We start from the raw sequence: 18361 nt of genomic DNA, 5'->3' as shown, positions 1-18361 counted from the left end.
GAAGGCAGACATCCTTTCAAACCAGCACATTCATTCACTCATTTTGTTACTGACTTGACAAGATCAAGTCTGTGAAATATATTTCTCCACAGTGCTCAGCCTCTGATGTCCCTGATCAGATTTTTTATTTGTTTGTCTTTATCTTTGAGCCTGGCTTACTAGGGGTTGACCCTCTTTCTTCATAAACCACTTATTTCAAAAGTTATACAAAAGCTTATGTGCTTCAGAGCCTATAAATCATTTTATAATTAATTAGTAGTAGAGCTATATTTTAACTTCTGTACTCCTTGCAGTGACTTTGTGGTATATTCAGATGAGTATCTATATTTTACACAATGAGAAACTGAGATTCAATTATTCAGTTAAATGATGTTCTTGAGGCTACATAGCAAGGAAAGTGCAGAACAAGTCTGAAATTATTTTTTGGCTTCACTTTACTATATCATGTTACCTTTCCAAGTCCAATACGTGAAGTAATCGGTATGTAAAAAAATAACACCCAGTAATTGAAATCTGAAATCATTAACTTGTAAATTTGCATCAAACCCCAAGTGTAATACAGTCATCCACTCTACTGTGGGTGCAGGCACCAGTAATCAACTCCCTATTGGGATGCTCATGAAGCTTCAACTGCTATAGCTGTGGTGGCATCATTATCTAACTCTGGATTACCTGCCCTCATGCCCTCATGCTTTTGTATCATTCTCTGTTTGACTTTTTGTATCTGTTTTAAACTGGATAAAAGGAGTTTTATAAAATTTTTAACTGTCAGAAGGAAAATTATAGGTCTCTGATCTGCCTGAGAGATCATCCCTTCCATTGATTTGCTCAGAAGGTTCTTAATCTATAGATGTTTCCTACCTCCCACCATCAACTCCCCTCTCCCTTTCCCCTAAACTCCCTGTCCAGTTACAGGTTTTTGCTGTTAACTGCACCTTGGTTACTTGAGCATAAATTGTACATGAATATAAAGTATTGTGTCCTGTGCTTTGAGCTACAATTGACAACTCTAAGGTTAGGCAGAGGAAATTAGACAGCATAAATTACCCTGAAATATTTCTGTTTCAGACTTATTTTGTGTCCCTGCCATCTCTCAGTCATTTGGTACTGTGTCTCACTGTGTCCTTTTAGAGTTTTCTTTGTACATAATGACTCTTCTTTGAGTCATTTTCTTCCTGCCCTGACCCACCCAAGAAGCTTATGATACTAGCAAATATCATTCCACTCTTGGTAAACAGGCTGAAAACTTCTGCAGGGCTCTTGAATAATCATGACAACTCTCATGTTTCCTTCAGATATAATTCAAGCCTGAAAAATCTCTCAGTTCTCCTGCTGATGGGGAGTCATACAGAAACCAGGAACTATATCACTATGATCACCAGGATTCTGAGTCGTTTGGCTAAGGAAAGCAGAAGCTTCTTGTGTGGTCAATGGTCACAAATTCAGGATGCATTAATTTCTTCCGTATGTAAATTAGCTTTTGCAAATCAGGTATGAGCCAAAGTAGGGTCAATTTAGCGTTTGTGAAACTGTCTCAACCTAGGAGCGTTTATGACTGGTTGGCTTATCAGCCAGAGACTATGCATAGGAAACAATCAAGAAATGAGACCAAGTAATTCAGCCAGCTTGCCTCTGATAGATGGTTTCTCTACCCAGTTTGTGTATTTCACAAATGAATACTGCTGGTTTATAAAAGAAATAGGATAATACAAATCAGTCATCACCACAGATAGTTGTGCTGAAGTTGCTGTAACTAAAAATTATGTAAATCTAATCTGATTTTATCTTGTTATAAAATAGTATGATAGAGAGTTAGGTTTTTGCTCCCAACATTTCTGTAACTGCTGTCTTATAATTGTCTCTAGACAACTTACTCATCCAAAAAAAAAGAGTAATAAATATTACACATTTTATTACATATTTACATAATTATATACATTGTATAATTTTATTACATCATAATTAAAAGGCATGTATCCTTGAACTAACATTTTTCTTCTTCCATCATTCTCTCTTAGGCTTTTTCAAAGCTTTTCTTAGCTCTGTCCTCTTACTTCCTCTTTCCTCATGTCAGTTGCCTGATGTGGTCTGAAGAGGCTGTTCCGGGAGGCACATAAGAGGAGACTATTAAAATAGTAGGGAAATTTTGAGGCCAATGTACTGGTCTCTCTAAAGAATGTCTGGCCTCCAGTTAGTCTCCTAAATGAGAAACATAGTCTCTTCTTTATTTCTATATAAACAGGTGTAAAATATAAAGCGTTACACTGGTTAAGCTAACTTTCCTTTTGTTTGTTTGTTTGTATCTCCTGGTCAGGAAGAAATAGTTGATTCTGTTCTTATGTTGAATGACCTCTTAAGCTTCCCTAACAAGGTGAGTCCTATTTCTTTTCAGGTATATTTTCTTCTATTTGCATAATTATGAGAACATTGGTCAGTTCTTGAACAATGTGCTGTCCGATGTTATATTTTGGCATTCATTCTGGAAATATGACACCCCCCCAAAAAATTAATCAGAATGGCATTGGTGAAGAACGTCTTTCCTGATATATAAGTTTGAAAACTCGAAGTAGAAATGGATTAAAACAAGAATTATCCACATTATAAACACTTGTCTAAAGGTATTAATCCTTATTAATAATACATGGTATTGCATTTTCTCATCTCCATGCATTCTTTTCTTCTCAATTCTCTGACACCTTTTTTTCTCCCTTCAATTGATATTCCCATTGCATTTCTGAGAGATAAGGGATCCCATCAGAATTCCTCATCTATCACCAAGGTACAAATCTAACTACAGCTATACCTGTCTTCCACATTCTATCATCATGCAAGGAGTTTTCTCCATGGCCACCTCATTGCACCTCATTTCAGACAATGTAACTGGTGCTTCTGGAGTTGTGCAATGTCTGCCTGTTAGGCTATAGGTGGTGGTCCTGCCTCCCATTCCATTTTGCCTCCTTCTCTGCCCCACTCTCTCTCTTTCTCTCTCTCTGTTGGGTGATTTTTAAACATGCTTTGAATTTCACTCCTTTAAAAATATACCTCCTTGAAACTATACCCTCTTCCAGGTATTACCTAATTTATATGCTTCTCTTTACAGCAAAACATTAAGAAAGTGAGTTCTGCTCTTGCTGAAGCTGATACTTGCGATATCCTATGTATTTTAAACTATCAAAATCTAGATTTCATCATCATCTGTACACTGATACTGATCTTGTGAAAGTCACTAAAAAGCTCCATATGCCAGGTTCACTGGTCCCTCTCTTTCCTCACCTTTCTTCCCCTCTCAGAAACATTCTGCTGGATATTCATCCTCCTTTGGGGAACACTTTTCTTTTGGTTTCCTGAACCTACAGTTTTCTGGTTAGCCTCCTTGACTCTTGACCATTGCTGGATCCTTCTCTTCCACGCGATCTTTAAATATTGAGCACCTCAGGGTCTGGTCTTGGGCCACATTGACTTCTCTGCCTATACTTTTTCCCTGGGTGATCTCATTCACACCCTTCCCATCAAATCTACATGATTATGCTTCAAAAATTTTTATCTTCAACACAAACATCTCCCAAATCTCCAGACTTATGCATGCAACTGCCATCACATGGGTGATTATTGTATGTTTCAAACCCAACATAGTCAAGGCAAGACTCCTTACTCTATTCCTCTAGTCCCTCTCTTTTCAAACCCTCTCTTCAGGAAAGAGTGCCACCTTCCACCCAGAACCTTAAATGAAAATTCTAGTTCTCATCAAAGATTTCTCCCTTTTTCTTATTTATCCACTTATAGTTGAGACCTGTCAGTTCTTCTGCAAAAAAACATATTTAAAATCATCCTACTTCTCTCCATCTCTACTCTACCAAACTCTCATGTGAGCAAGCATCATATTCCATCCAAATTAATAATATTGCCAAGTGTTCTCCCTGCCTTCTCTCTACCATCATATAATATGTTCTACCAAAAGCAACCAGAAGGGCTATTTTTAAAAGCCTGAACATTAATGCCACTGTCATGCTTAAAACATCTTACCTGGCCTGAATGATTTGACTCCTTCTTATCCCTCCTTTCTTCTCTCTTGGTTTTCTTCCCCTGTCAAATAATCCTCTAGGCATACTGGCCCAACAACTGAATTCTCAGAGTCTGATTTCCTTTCCCTGGTGTGTCCTACACTTTTTCACTGAATAGCTGAGATCTTTTCATTCAGCTCTAAGCTCCTATGTTGCTTTCTCAGAGAAGCTGTCCTTGATCTGTGTTCTAACACAACCTTCTTCTATTACGTGGTTTACTTTCTCAGAGAAGTTGTCCTTGACCCACAATCTAACATCATCTTCTATTACCTGGTTTATTTCCTTCAGTACTTTCACAATCAGCAACTATCTTATTTATTTCCCTATTGCTTTTCTCCTATCACCGAAACATAAACTCCTTGATGGAGGTGACCATTCATTCCTGTTTACTACATAACTTCTGCTGTGATACATAACAGGGATTCAGTAGATAGATGTGAAATAAATGAATGCACAACTAGATCGAAGACTCTGTCACCTTCTTTCCAGCTCTCCTGCTTTGATTCATGTCCTCACCATCTTGCATTTGTTTTACTGCAACAGTCATCTATCCAGAAAGGAACACTGATCTTCCCCTTATAACATCTCCTCATCCCTGCTGCCAGAGCTATCCTCATTAAATTAAAAAAAAAATTTTGTCCATCACTCCTTTGCTTTAAAATATGTAGTGATTCTCTAGCACTTCAAGAATAAATTTCAGTTCTTTAGCATTTCAAACAAGAACTTCACCTGGTCCCAGTTTACTCTCTGCACTTCCTACACAACCACCTTCACATAACCACCTTCCATGTTCCAGTCACTCCCAATATTCCTTACTTACTAAATCTATGAGACCATATAAAGCCTCCCTGAAATTGTGTTTTCTCTCAGCTTGGATTGCTTTTAGGCTTTCTTCCCTTGAGAAAATATTACTTTCTTTTCAAGGCTGTATTCAAATGCCACCTTCTCCATAACATCTTCATAGATGCCTGAAGGCACTGTTCATTTTACTCTAGACAAATTTGTACATGACTTCAATGCTTTTGACTTGTAATTATTTTACAGACATCTGTCTTCCAACTCTAAACCACATAGCCTCTTAAGATCACCAAAGTCACAGGGTCTCAACACAACAGAAGTTTATTTCTCATTCACACACCTTCCTTAGAAGTTGTTCAGTGGTTGGTCTGCCAGTCTCCTTTCATCTCATGCCTCCAGCATCTCTATTCTGTGGATTCCTATGTTGGGGGAATAGAGCACAAAGAAGTGTACCCCTTGTTACCAGTGTTGCTCTGAAAGTGGCGTATCTCACTGCTCTCATATTCCATTGGAAAGAACTAGTTGCATGGACACTTCTGTATCCAAAGGGTCCTGGGAAATAGAATCACTTCACAGAATTGTTCCTTCACGAGGGTTGCAGGGATGATTCTGGTGAAGAGCCAACCATCTCTGTCATAGGTCTGTCTCCATCCATCTCTGAACCTCAGGGTTGGTTATTGTTCTTAACTCAGGGTGGTAAATAAAATTGAATATGTTTATGATTTAAAAGGTAAACATTTCTGATATTTTTGGTAGCAACAGTGACAAAAAGGCCAGTGTGAAAAATGGGCATAAAGTATTCTTTGAAGCACTTGTTTTATTTTGGATAAAGATCTTTTTTTTTTTCAATTTTGCATTCTGTTTTAATGGTATGCTACTTCTTCATGGGGCCTTTAATAGTAGTTTCACTGTTTGCAAATAGTTTAATTTTATTGTTTGTGAAAGAGTTTAATGTTAGAAGATATCTCCAAGCTGCATTTTGGTTAAGCAAACATGACCTCCAGAAAATATAATTTTCATTTCATTCATTTATTGTATGAACACACCTGCTAAGGAGCTGCTAAGCTACATAGAAGAAAAAGATTTAGTTCATATCCTTCAGGAGCTAATGAATGAAGTTAAATATGTAAACAGATATGCTTCAAAGAATATGCTAAGTCTTATAATTAGAATGATACAGTTCCTCAGAAACTCAGGCAACAGTGCAGCTAACTTTGGTGGACAATTAAAGTTGGTTTTAAAAGATAAGTAGGAGGGAATCATTATCAATTTTGTTAGGTATTATAAGGGCATTGTGGCACATTTTTAGAAAGAGTCCTTGTCTGTTAGTGAAGTCACTAAAGTATTCATGGATAAAAATAATGTCTGAGATTTATTTGAAAATAATTTTTTTAAGTTGAGCAGGTGATAGAAGAAAAAATATTTCCAATGAATGATAATTGTTAAAGTTGGTCATATTATATTACTATGCTCTGTGCACTATCCTTGTGTATATTTTTAAATGGTCCAAATTGAGAGTTTAAATATAAAAGAGACAAAAGGAAAAAACAAGGTAAAGGCTAGGCAAAGATAGGGTAAACGTATTTTGGCATCATGCAAAGGTCTCGATTATTGGAACACTAAGAGGTTCCCAGTGTGGCTCAAGAATAAAATGCATATGGTGATGGGAAGAGAGAGAGCTGTAGAAGGAGTTTGGAGCTAATTGGTGAAGGTATTTCTTGTGGTTCAAACCAAGTAGTATTTTAAAACATAAAGGACCTTGTTAGAGACCATCTATTTCAATTTGGTCATTTTGTGGGTCAAGAAACTGAATATCAGAGAGCAAATTGTTACTTATGAAGTCAGCCAAAGATAATCAGCCAGCAAGAGACCAAACCTGCACTTGAATCCAATTCTTTTGAACCTTATTTCAGTAATTTTGAAAAAATAAATAGAAACTACACTCTTCTGAATTTCTAATGATAATAAAAGAGGCGAAAATATATGCATCATGTGTCATGAAACCATTCATTTACACATTTTCTTTTCACATAGTTAACCTTCATGAGTGCAGTTCTCATCCTTAAATACACCCGAATGCTACTTCCTCAAAGCCACTTCCCTGGGAGGTTGGTGATTGACAGAGAACTGATGTCTGAACTCATCTCTCTTGTATCTGGAGTCTTGAAAGTATCTGATCAAGAAAAACCTAGGAATGTGGACTATTTACATGAGGAAGGAATTAAGGTCATTTCAAATTTATTATTAGTAAGTCAAGCTTTTCTTCACTTACAAAAAGACAACTGTTTCCACTGCCCCAGGAGGTTTACCTGTATTTATAATCACTTCTCAAAACCAAAAACCAAATCAGTTTCTGAAGTATTACATTTATTATCCTGGGTGGTAGCTTGGTATTTAGAAATTTTCATTTTGAATTTTGCATTACATGATAATATTATAATGTTTCCAATGAAATTTTGCTTCTACTCCATTCTCTTGTATTTTTGGTGGATTTTCTATGGACTATTTAGGACAGGTTGACTTAGAAAGCTCCTCTCAGGGGAACTTCTGTTTTGTGATGTGGAATAATGTAAATGCTTTCAACATGCATTAATTTAAAAAGTAGCCCTGCTTATATAACTGCTAAAAACACACAACACTCTAAACCGATGCAAATGTACTAAGAAACAATGATCATGCATCTATGTGATGATGTTAAGAATTACTGAGTGCATATGTAGAACGGTATGATTTCTAAATGTTGTGTTAATTTCTTTTTTTCTTTTTTTCTTTCCGTTAATAAAAAAAAAATAAAAAAAAAACACACAACACTTTATTTCATTTCTTTCTGCTGGAGTAACTATAGAAAATTAGCTCAGTGGTCCTTTTTTTTTATCTTATGAAATGTCTAATGCTTTCCAAAAGCAGTAAATTATTAGAACAGTACTTTGGTTACCCCTCTTCTATTATTTATCATTGTCCTCCATCTGGGTCTACTGGTTTATTTAACTGATGGTTCTTTAACATTTGGGTAATTAGAAAATTAAAAAAAAAAAGATCCTTTGTGATTCTGATAATAACAATCATCATTATCAATTGATATTTTTAAAAACACTTATTGCATACTTACCCTGTACTAAGCCTCAGGTATTATGTTCATGTTTACTGTTGAGTCTCCGAATTTAAAAAATAATCATGTTAAAACTCTTCTTTCTTAGACTAACAACCTCTAAGAAGCATAGCAATTATAGAATTAATCAAATGTCAGAGAAGGATGTATCATAACAGAAGAAAACAGTTTATGTTTCATTATGATTGGCCATTTATATCTTTGTATCAAAATCCTTGCTTAGACAAATGAATCCAGCCTAATTTGGGATTGGCTGTCTTTTCAATTATTCTTCGCCTGTCCTGAGTCTGTCTTCAAGACAATTGACGCATTTGTGTTATGAACATTGAAATCTGCCACACTGTTTATTTCAGAATTATTTCTCTTCGAGTAATGAGCTTCAGCTCCATGTGGGCACCGATCAGATGGAATTCCAGACCCAGCTCCATCATGACCTTCAGAATACAATTCAGAGTGTTGGGCCTGTCAGGGTCCACTTACCAGGTGACCTCGCTGGACTCAGTCCTGCTGGAACAGAAATTCAGAGCACATGCTATATCAGCCAACTCATACTCTTCAAAAAGAACCCATATCCAGGGGGACCAGCTTCTGGTCAGGTACAATATCACAGATGGTCTGTCGCTTGACCATATCAAACTTTGCGGTAATTGTATTTTGATGATAAACAGATAAGGTTGGCACATTCACATTTGTTTTTCAATTCCAACTGAAGGGCTTCTTTTTTGGTAACCTACACTTATCCTGGAGGATCATAAAAATCTTGGCAAATTAGGTATCATTGTTATTTCACTAATTGCACCCATTCAGTATTTCCCATGGAGACTTTAAAACCCATTGTCAGAGAGTAAAAACATTTGTGTGGAATGAAATGTGGTATAGTGATTATGCCAAACAGGGCTTGTTGATCTCTTGGATCTGTTTACTTGTTTCTTAAATCAATGGAACTTAAGAAGGGAGAACTTGTCTCTTTTCTTCTACACCCACTTGAAGTGTCCATGTAGGTTGGACCCCTGAGGAAGTCCTTTGGGTCCCTGAGAAGTTGGGTATAAAACTTTCGTCCCAGAGTCAGAAGAGGAGGTTGGGATGGGGAGGTCAGGAGGATTGTCCCAGATGCTGGGCAGTTTTGTCAACATCTGCATCAACCTTTCATGATCCCAAAACCGCTTTGAGGTACTAGAGGACAGAGTGTGTCTTCTATATGCTTGTGTCCTCAGCCCTAGCTGAAATACCTGAGTCGTTTGGGCATCCAATAAATGAATGAATGTATAAATTAATGGTGCCCTCTTAAGAATATCTCTATTTTGATAAAATCTTCATGTTATAAAGCATTTTTTTAGAGACGTAAAAATAGCTAATCAACAAATGAAAGTAATTCACTGAACAGACAATAAAAAAACGGAAATTAAAATGAGAAGTTTATTTTTAAATTTATGAAAGTACAATCCTTTAAAAACACTTACACACTTGTGGAGATCTTGTGAGTTAACCAGGTCAGTTGATAGAATTTCTCTGATATGCACTTTGTCACTATGTACCAGGAGTCTCCAAAATCTGGACCTACTTGTTATACTTCTAGGAATTTACATTGAGGAAATGAGGAAAGGATGTTTTATTCATTTATTCCAAACAATATTATTTATGATAAAATTTACCTAATTTAGGGTAACAGTTCACTAATGATTTATATGAATTATGATAATCTATATACAGCCAATTAAAATAATGTCAACAGAGACTTTTTAGTGATTTGGGAAGATGCTATGCAAAAACAAGAAAATAGATCATGGAATTTTCTACTCAGTATGATCTCAACACACAGAAAATGTTTAGATAGTGACTCCCCAAAAGTATGATTTCTCTGAGCCATGGGATGATAGGCAAGTTATCCTTGATTCTTTTATACACCTTTTTATGCCTTCCCAATTTTTTACAATGAGGAGTATTCCCTTTTGTCTGGGTTTTTAAAATGAAAAATAGAATAAAAAAATAAAAAGTTTAACTATCAATTTTAATAAGAGCCTAAGAATAAAAGGGATAAATTCAGCCAAAATCTTGATATCCTAACTAATAAAACTACTTTTCTTTTTCTAAGTTACTCTCTATATTTTGTCTTCAGGTTCATAATTTTATATAAGTATAATAGTAAGCATCATTATGCTTTTTCCTTCTGCTTTTCTCACTTAAACCAACCACTTGTTATCATGTTCTCTGAGATAGTCTTTGTCTCCAAAGATTGATGGAGCCATTGGCCTCAGCCTCTACCACTGCCCCAGCAGAAGACTCATCAGTAGACAGCGGCTGAAGACGCCGGTGACTGTCGAGTTTGGCGAGGAAGATGGCCCAGTAAGGAGAGCCTTTGCCAGTCATCCCCATTTCATATAACCTGTACTGGCTGATTTTAACACACTTCCTTGAACAAAGACAAATTTTGCTTAACTTATTTTCCTTTTGATGACAGGGCAATCAGAAAAATAAAACAATGTATATATTGTTTCGGGATAAAGTGAATTTTCATCAGTTCATTGGGATTTCGGAAAATTCCCAGGAATCTCTCCAGATAAGAATTGAATTTTCTAAACCCATCACAAGACCATTTCCTATAATGTTGCTGGTAAGGTGTGTTGTGGGATGATCAGTGATGGTGGTAAAGGGGTTAGAGCATGGAATATCAACCTTAAGTAGGCTTTGTGGGAAAAATCTGAGTGAATTAAATTGAATTTTTAAAGCAATAATTAGGTTCATTGTCTAAATGACTTATAGTATGTACTATATTGCCCAGCTTCCATACTTTGTTTTGTTTTATTTTAATTTTTTTATTGTATAATATAACATATATACAAACCAAAGAAAGAAAAATGTAATAATTTTCAGAGCATTCTTCAACAGTAGTTACAGGACAGATACCAGAGTTTGTCATGGGCTACCATACTATCTTCTCAGATTTTTCCTTCTAGCTGCTCCAGAATATAGGAGGCTAGAAGGAATAAATACTTTTTTGTCATCACAATCAACTTTTTAAAATCTTTTTTTTTTGTGAAAAATAGCATGTATACAAAAAAGCAATATATTTCAAAGCACAGCACACCAATTAGTTGTAGAACAGACTTTAGAGTTTGGTATGGGTTACAGTTCCACAATTTTAGGTTTTAACTTCTAGCTGCTCTAAGCTGGGTTACAATTTTAGGTTTTAACTTCTAGCTGCTCTAAGCTAACTGGAGACTAAAAGAAATCTCAATTTGATGATTCTGCAATTGTATTCATATGCTAAGACTTACATTTTCTGTATAACTCCACCATCACCTTTGATCTTTCTATCCCAATCTTTAGGAGTATTTGGGCTATGGTGATTCTAACTTTCTTCATGTTGGAAGGGTCGTTCACTAATATGGGGTAGAAAGATTGGAACTAGCTGATGTTCTGGAGAGGCTGGGCCCTCTAGGTTTCAGGACTTATCTGGTCCAAGGATCCATCTGGAGGTTGTAGGTTGCTGGAAAGTTACCCTAGTGCATGGAACCTTTGTAAGATCTTATATATTGCCCTACGTGTTCTCTAGGTTTGGCTGGAATGGTTTTGAGTGGGGTGTGGCACGTTACAATAGGTAGCAAAGTCTAAATGAAGCTTGCGTAAGAATGCCCTCCAGAGTATCCTCTTGACTCTAATTGAATTCTCTCAACCACTGATACTGTATTGCACTTCTTTTCCCCCTTTTGGTCAGGATGGAATTGTTGATCCTATGGTGCCAGGGCTGGACTCATCTCTGGGAGTCATCTCCCATGCCCCCAGGGATACTTTCAACCCTGGATGTCATGTCCCACATAGGAGAAAGGGCAATGATTCCACTTTCAGAGTTGGGCTTAGAGCGAGTGAGGACACATCTGAGCAATGAAACAGTCCTCCAGAAGTAATTCTTAGGCATATTTATAGGTAGGCTAAGCTTCTCTGCTATTTACATAAGGTTCACAAGAGTAAGCCTCAAAATCAAGGGCTTGGCCTATTGATTTGGGTGTGCCTAATGTTTGACACAGTATCAATGGATTCCCTGATGGTTAACTTTAATAGTTCCATATTTTTTCTCCTATCCCTCAAGGGACTTTGCCAATACTTTTTGATTATCTGCTTCCTATGTTTTAGGATTTATTCAGGCATTACATTCAGCTAAACAGGATTAAAGGCCCTCATTCTTATTCTGGGTTCCCTGTGTTTCAGTTGTTCAAATGAGCTATCCAGATAGGTTGAGTTAGATTATGTGCCACAGAAAATTTAGGTTCCAGACAAAACAAACCTTTCTTACTTTGGTCTCAAAGAGTAGGTGCTATTCTAAAATACAGACAATATCTTCCTTACTCCTGTGTTCTGAATTACCTTAATCTTGACCGGATCAGCTTCGTTCTTATCTCTAAATACCAGCTTATAGGTATATAAAACAGCCTCTTAAAATCCAGAGATAATAATTACCATTCTGGACTAAATGTATCTGCTATAAAAGCTTACAATCTAGGCCCCTGTTTTCATATAAGCATTTTCTAAAGGAGACATACAATAATTATTCTTTCATTTCTGGCTTATTTTTGCTCACCGAATGTCCCAAAGATTTATTCATATCGTTGCTTGTCTCACAACTTCATTCCTTTTTGTAGCAGCACAATATTCGATCATATATATACACCATCGTTCATCAATCTACTTCTCCTTCAGTGCATCCTTCACCCACCTGCATTGATTAAGTATCATGTAAAATGCTCAAAGTCCACAGTCCATCAACGCTCTCAATTTTAAATAAATCTTTCTTCTGAAGAGAAAAATAACCAATAAACACACCCTCACCAAATAGGAAATCTAAACCTCCCCTTTATCGCTTTTCCTTCCCTCCATCATTTACCCCTGCTGTTGCTGTGGTACTGCTGATGTTTTCTTGTTAAACATAGCCCATAGCATGCAAAGCACTTTCCCCCCATACCCTGGACTTAAACCCTCTTTGTTCAAGAATCATAACTTTGAAGTAGTTCATGAAAAAACTTATTTATATTTCTAGTGTTAATCAGTGGGACACATAGGTCTATACAACCCCTTTCATCTTGTTCACCTTCAATGTGGTAATATTACTTATAGACCCATTAGAGAACTGCTTTCACTTCTTTCTATTCCTTTGCATTTGAGTTCAACCTCATTGGCTAACCATTCACCCATCTCTAGCTTCTACGTAACTCTAAGTCCCGTATGTTCTGTATTAAAAGCCTCTGATTTTACCTTTACCATGGTCATAAAAGTGGAGTCATACAGTGTCTATCCTTATTTCACTCAGCATTATGTCCTCAAGGCTCATCCATTTTTTCATCTGCTTCAGGGCATCATTTTGTCTTACTGCTGTATAATGTTCCATCGTGTGTGTATATATATATATATAGACCACATTTTGTTAATTCACTCGTCTGTTAACAGGCATTCAGATTGTTTCCATTTTTTTTGATGATTGTGAATAATGCTGCTATGAACATCAGTGTGCAAATGTCTGTTAGTGTCACTGCTTTCAGTTCTTCTGGGTATATACCAAGTAGTGCTATTACTGGGTCATAGGGCAACTCGATATTTAGTTTCCTAAGGAACCACCAAACAGTCTTCCACAGTGACTGTACCATTATACATTCCCACCAGCAGTGCATAAGTGTCCCAGTTTCTCCACATCCTCTCCAACATTTATAGTTTCCTGTTTGTTTAATAGCAGCCATTCTTATAGGTGTGAGGTGGCATCTCATTGTAGTCTTGATCTGCATTTCTCTTACAGCTAATGAAAGTGAGCTCCTCTTCATGGGCTTTTGAGCCATCTGTATTTGCTCTTCAGAAAAATGCCTATTCATATCTTCAGCCCATTTTATAATTGGGTTGTTTGTTCTTTTGTTGTTGAGTTGTAAGATTTCTTTGTGTATATAAGATATTAAACCTCTGATGTATGACTTCCAAATATTTTCTCCCATTGGGTTGGCTGCCCCTTCACCTTTTTTTTTTTTATTAATTAAAAAAAGAATTAACAAAACAATTAGAAATCATTCCAATCTACATGTACAATCAGTAATTCTTAATAACATCACATAGTTGCATATTCATCATTTCTTAGTACATTTGCATCGATTTAGAAAAAGAAATAAAAAGACAACAGAATAAGAATTAAAACAATAATAGAAAGAAAAAAGAAAAAAAAAAACAAAAACAAAAACAAAAAACCTATACCTCACATGCAGCTTCATTCAGTGTTTTAACATAATTGCATTACAATTGGGTAGTATTGTGCTGTCCATTTCTGAGTTTTTATATCCAGTCCCGTTGTACAGTCTGTATCCCTTCATCTCCAATTATCCCTTCTCTTTTTTTTTTTTTTAATTAACGGAAAAAAAGAAATTAACCCAACATTTAGAGATCATACCATTCTACACATGCAATCATTAATTCTTAACATCATCACATAGATGCATGATCATCATTTCTTAGTACATTTGCATTGGTTTAGAAGAACTAGCAACATAACCGAAAAAGATATAGAATGTTAATATAGAGAAAAAAATAAAAGTAATAATAGTAAAATCAAAACAAAACAAAACAAAACAAAAACCTATAGCTCAGATGCAGCTTCATTCAGTGTTTTAACATGATTACTTTACAATTAGGTATTATTGTGCTGTCCATTTTTGAGTTTTTGTATCTAGTCCTGTTGCACAGTCTGTATCCCTTCAGCTTCACTTACCCATTGTCTTACCCTGTTTCTAACTCCTGCTGAACTCTGTTACCAATGACATATTTCAAGTTTATTCTCGAATGTCCGTTCACATCAGTGGGACCATACAGTATTTGTCCTTTAGTTTTTGGCTGGATTTACTCAGCATAATATTCTCTAGATCCATCCATGTTATTACATGGTTCATAAGTTTATCTTGTCTTAAAGCTGCATAATATTCCATCGTATGTATGTACCACAGTTTGTTTAGCCACTCTTCTGTTGATGGAGATTTTGGCTGTTTCCATCTCTTTGCAATTGTAAATAATGCTGCTATAAACATTGGTGTGCAAATGTCCGTTTGTGTCTTTGCCCTTAAGTCCTTTGAGTAGATACCTAGCAATGGTATTGCTGGGTCGTATGGCAATTCTATATTCAGCTTTTTGAGGAACCGCCAAACTGCCTTCCACAGTGGTTGCACCCTTTGACATTCCCACCAACAGTGGATAAGTGTGCCTCTTTCTCCGCATCCTCTCCAGCACTTGTCATTTTCTGTTTTGTTGATAATGGCCATTCTGGTGGGTGTGAGATGATATCTCATTGTGGTTTTGATTTGCATTTCTCTAATGGTCAGGGACATTGAGCATCTCTTCATGTGCCTCTTGGCCATCCGTATTTCCTCTTCTGAGAGGTGTCTGTTCAAGTCTTTTTCCCATTTTGTAATTGGGTTGGCTGTCTTTTTGTTGTTGAGATGAACAATCTCTTTATAAATTCTGGATACTAGACCTTTATCTGATATATCATTTCCAAATATTGTCTCCCATTGTGAAGGCTGTCTTTCTACTTTCTTGATGAAGTTCTTTGATGCACAAAAGTGTTTAATTTTGAGGAGTTCCCATTTATTTATTTCCTTCTTCAGTGCTCTTGCTTTAGGTTTAAGGTCCATAAAACTGCCTCCAATTGTAAGATCCATAAGATATCTCCCAACATTTTCCTCTAACTGTTTTATGGTCTTAGACCTAATGTTTAGATCTTTGATCCATTTTGAGTTAACTTTTGTATAGGGTGTGAGAGATGGGTCTTCTTTCATTCTTTTGCATATGGAAATCCAGTTCTCTAGGCACCATTTATTGAAGACACTGCTCTGTCCCAGGTGAGTTGGCTTGACTGCCTTATCAAAGATCAAATGTCCATAGATGAGAGGGTCTATATCTGAGCACTCTATTCGATTCCATTGGTCGATATATCTATCTTTATGCCAATACCATGCTGTTTTGACCACTGTGGCTTCATAATATGCCTTAAAGTCAGGCAGCGCGAGACCTCCAGCTTCGTTTTTTTTCCTCAAGATGTTTTTAGCAATTCAGGGTACCCTGCCCTTCCAGATAAATTTGCTTATTGGTTTTTCTATTTCTGAAAAATAAGTTGTTGGGATTTTGATTGGTATTGCATTGAATCTGTAAATCAATTTAGGTAGGATTGACATCTTAACTATATTTAGTCTTCCAATCCACGAACACGGTATGCCCTTCCATCTATTTAGGTCTTCTGTGATTTCTTTTAGCAGTTTTTTGTAGTTTTCTTTATATAGGTTTTTTGTCTCTTTAGTTAAATTTATTCCTAGGTATTTTATTCTTTTAGTTGCAATTGTAAATGGGATTCGTTTCTTGATTTCCCCCTCAGCTTGTTCATTACTAGTGTATAGAAACGCTACAGATTTTTGAATGTTGATCTTGTAACCTGCTACTTTGCTGTACTCATTTATTAGCTCTAGTAGTTTTGTTGTGGATTTTTCCGTGTTTTCGACGTATAGTATCATATCGTCTGCAAACAGTGATAGTTTTACTTCTTCCTTTCCAATTTTGATGCCTTGTATTTCTTTTTCTTGTCTAATTGCTCTGGCTAGAACCTCCAACACAATGTTGAATAATAGTGGTGATAGTGGACATCCTTGTCTTGTTCCTGATCTTAGGGGGAAAGTTTTCAATTTTTCCCCATTGAGGATGATATTAGCTGTGGGTTTTTCATATATTCCCTCTATCATTTTAAGGAAGTTCCCTTGTATTCCTATCTTTTGAAGTGTTTTCAACAGGAAAGGATGTTGAATCTTGTCGAATGCCTTCTCTGCATCAATTGAGATGATCATGTGATTTTTCTGCTTTGATTTGCTGATATGGTGTATTACATTAATTGATTTTCTTATGTTGAACCATCCTTGCATACCTGGGATGAATCCTACTTGATCATGATGTATAATTCTTTTAATGTGTTGTTGGATACGATTTGCTAGAATTTTATTGAGGATTTTTGCATCTGTATTCATTAGAGAGATTGGTCTGTAGTTTTCTTTTTTTGTAATATCTTTGCCTGGTTTTGGTATGAGGGTGATGTTGGCTTCATAGAATGAATTAGGTAGTTTTCCCTCCACTTCGATTTTTTTGAAGAGTTTGAAGAGAATTGGTACTAATTCTTTCTGGAACGTTTGGTAGAATTCACATGTGAAGCCATCTGGTCCTGGACTTTTCTTTTTAGGAATCTTTTGAATGACTAATTCAATTTCTTTACTTGTGATTGGTTTGTTGAGGTCATCTATGTCTTCTTGAGTCAAAGTTGGTTGTTCATGTCTTTCCAGGAACCCGTCCATTTCCTCTAAATTGTTGTATTTATTAGCGTAAAGTTGTTCATAGTATCCTGTTATTACCTCCTTTATTTCTGTGAGGTCAGTAGTTATGTCTCCTCTTCCATTTCTGATCTTATTTATTTGCATCCTCTCTCTTCTTCTTTTTGTCAATCTTGCTAAGGGCCCATCAATCTTATTGATTTTCTCATAGAACCAACTTCTGGCCTTATTGATTTTCTCTATTGTTTTCATGTTTTCAATTTCATTTATTTGTGCTCTAATCTTTGTTATTTCTTTCCTTTTGCTTGCTTTGGGGTTAGCTTGCTGTTCTTTCTCCAGTTCTTCCAAATGGATAGTTAATTCCTGAATTTTTGCCTTTTCTTCTTTTCTGATATAGGCATTTAGAGCAATAAATTTCCCTCTTAGCACTGCCTTTGCTGCGTCCCATAAGTTTTGATATGTTGTGTTTTCATTTTCATTCGCCTCGAGGTATTTGCTAATTTCTCTTGCAATTTCTTCTTTGACCCAGTCGTTGTTTAGGAGTGTGTTGTTGAGCCTCCACATATTTGTGAATTTTCTGGCACTCTGCCTATTATTGATTTCCAACATCATTCCTTTATGGTCCGAGAAAGTGTTGTGTAAGATTTCAATCTTTTTAAATTTGTTAAGACTTGCTTTGTGACCCAGCATATGGTCTATCTTTGAGAATGATCCATGAGCACTTGAGAAAAAGGTGTATCCTGCTGTTGTGGGATGTAATGTCCTATAAATGTCTATTAAGTCTAGTTCATTTATAGTAATATTCAGATTCTCTATTTCTTTGTTGATCCTCTGTCTAGATGTTCTGTCCCTTGATGAGAGTGGTGAGTTGAAGTCTCCAACTATTATGGTATATGAGTCTATTTCCCTTTTCAGTGTTTGCAGTATATTCCTCACGTATTTTGGGGCATTCTGATTCGGTGCGTAAATATTTATGATTGTTATGTCTTCTTGTTTAATTGTTCCTTTTATTAGTATATAGTGTCCTTCTTTGTCTCTTTTAACTGTTTTACATTTGAAGTCTAATT

General features: G+C 36.1%; 1 protein-coding gene across 1 annotated transcript in view; it reads left to right on the top strand.

Annotated features, from left to right (window-relative positions):
• PKD1L1 (polycystin 1 like 1, transient receptor potential channel interacting) overlaps window positions 1–18361 on the top strand; it is a 172752-nt gene that overhangs the window by 82138 nt on the left and 72253 nt on the right. Inside the window, exons 23-28 of the mRNA XM_077157478.1 lie at window positions 1296–1491; window positions 2315–2371; window positions 6894–7106; window positions 8322–8564; window positions 10201–10311; window positions 10427–10584. Coding sequence (XP_077013593.1) covers window positions 1296–1491; window positions 2315–2371; window positions 6894–7106; window positions 8322–8564; window positions 10201–10311; window positions 10427–10584 — 978 coding nt within the window. The remainder of the gene's footprint in view (window positions 1–1295; window positions 1492–2314; window positions 2372–6893; window positions 7107–8321; window positions 8565–10200; window positions 10312–10426; window positions 10585–18361) is intronic.

This window comes from Tamandua tetradactyla, chromosome 1 (assembly GCF_023851605.1).
Source record: "Tamandua tetradactyla isolate mTamTet1 chromosome 1, mTamTet1.pri, whole genome shotgun sequence".
Taxonomy (NCBI): Eukaryota; Metazoa; Chordata; class Mammalia; order Pilosa; family Myrmecophagidae; genus Tamandua; species Tamandua tetradactyla.
Note: the sequence above shows the minus strand (reverse complement) of the source record. Positions and strands in the feature narration are given on the sequence as shown.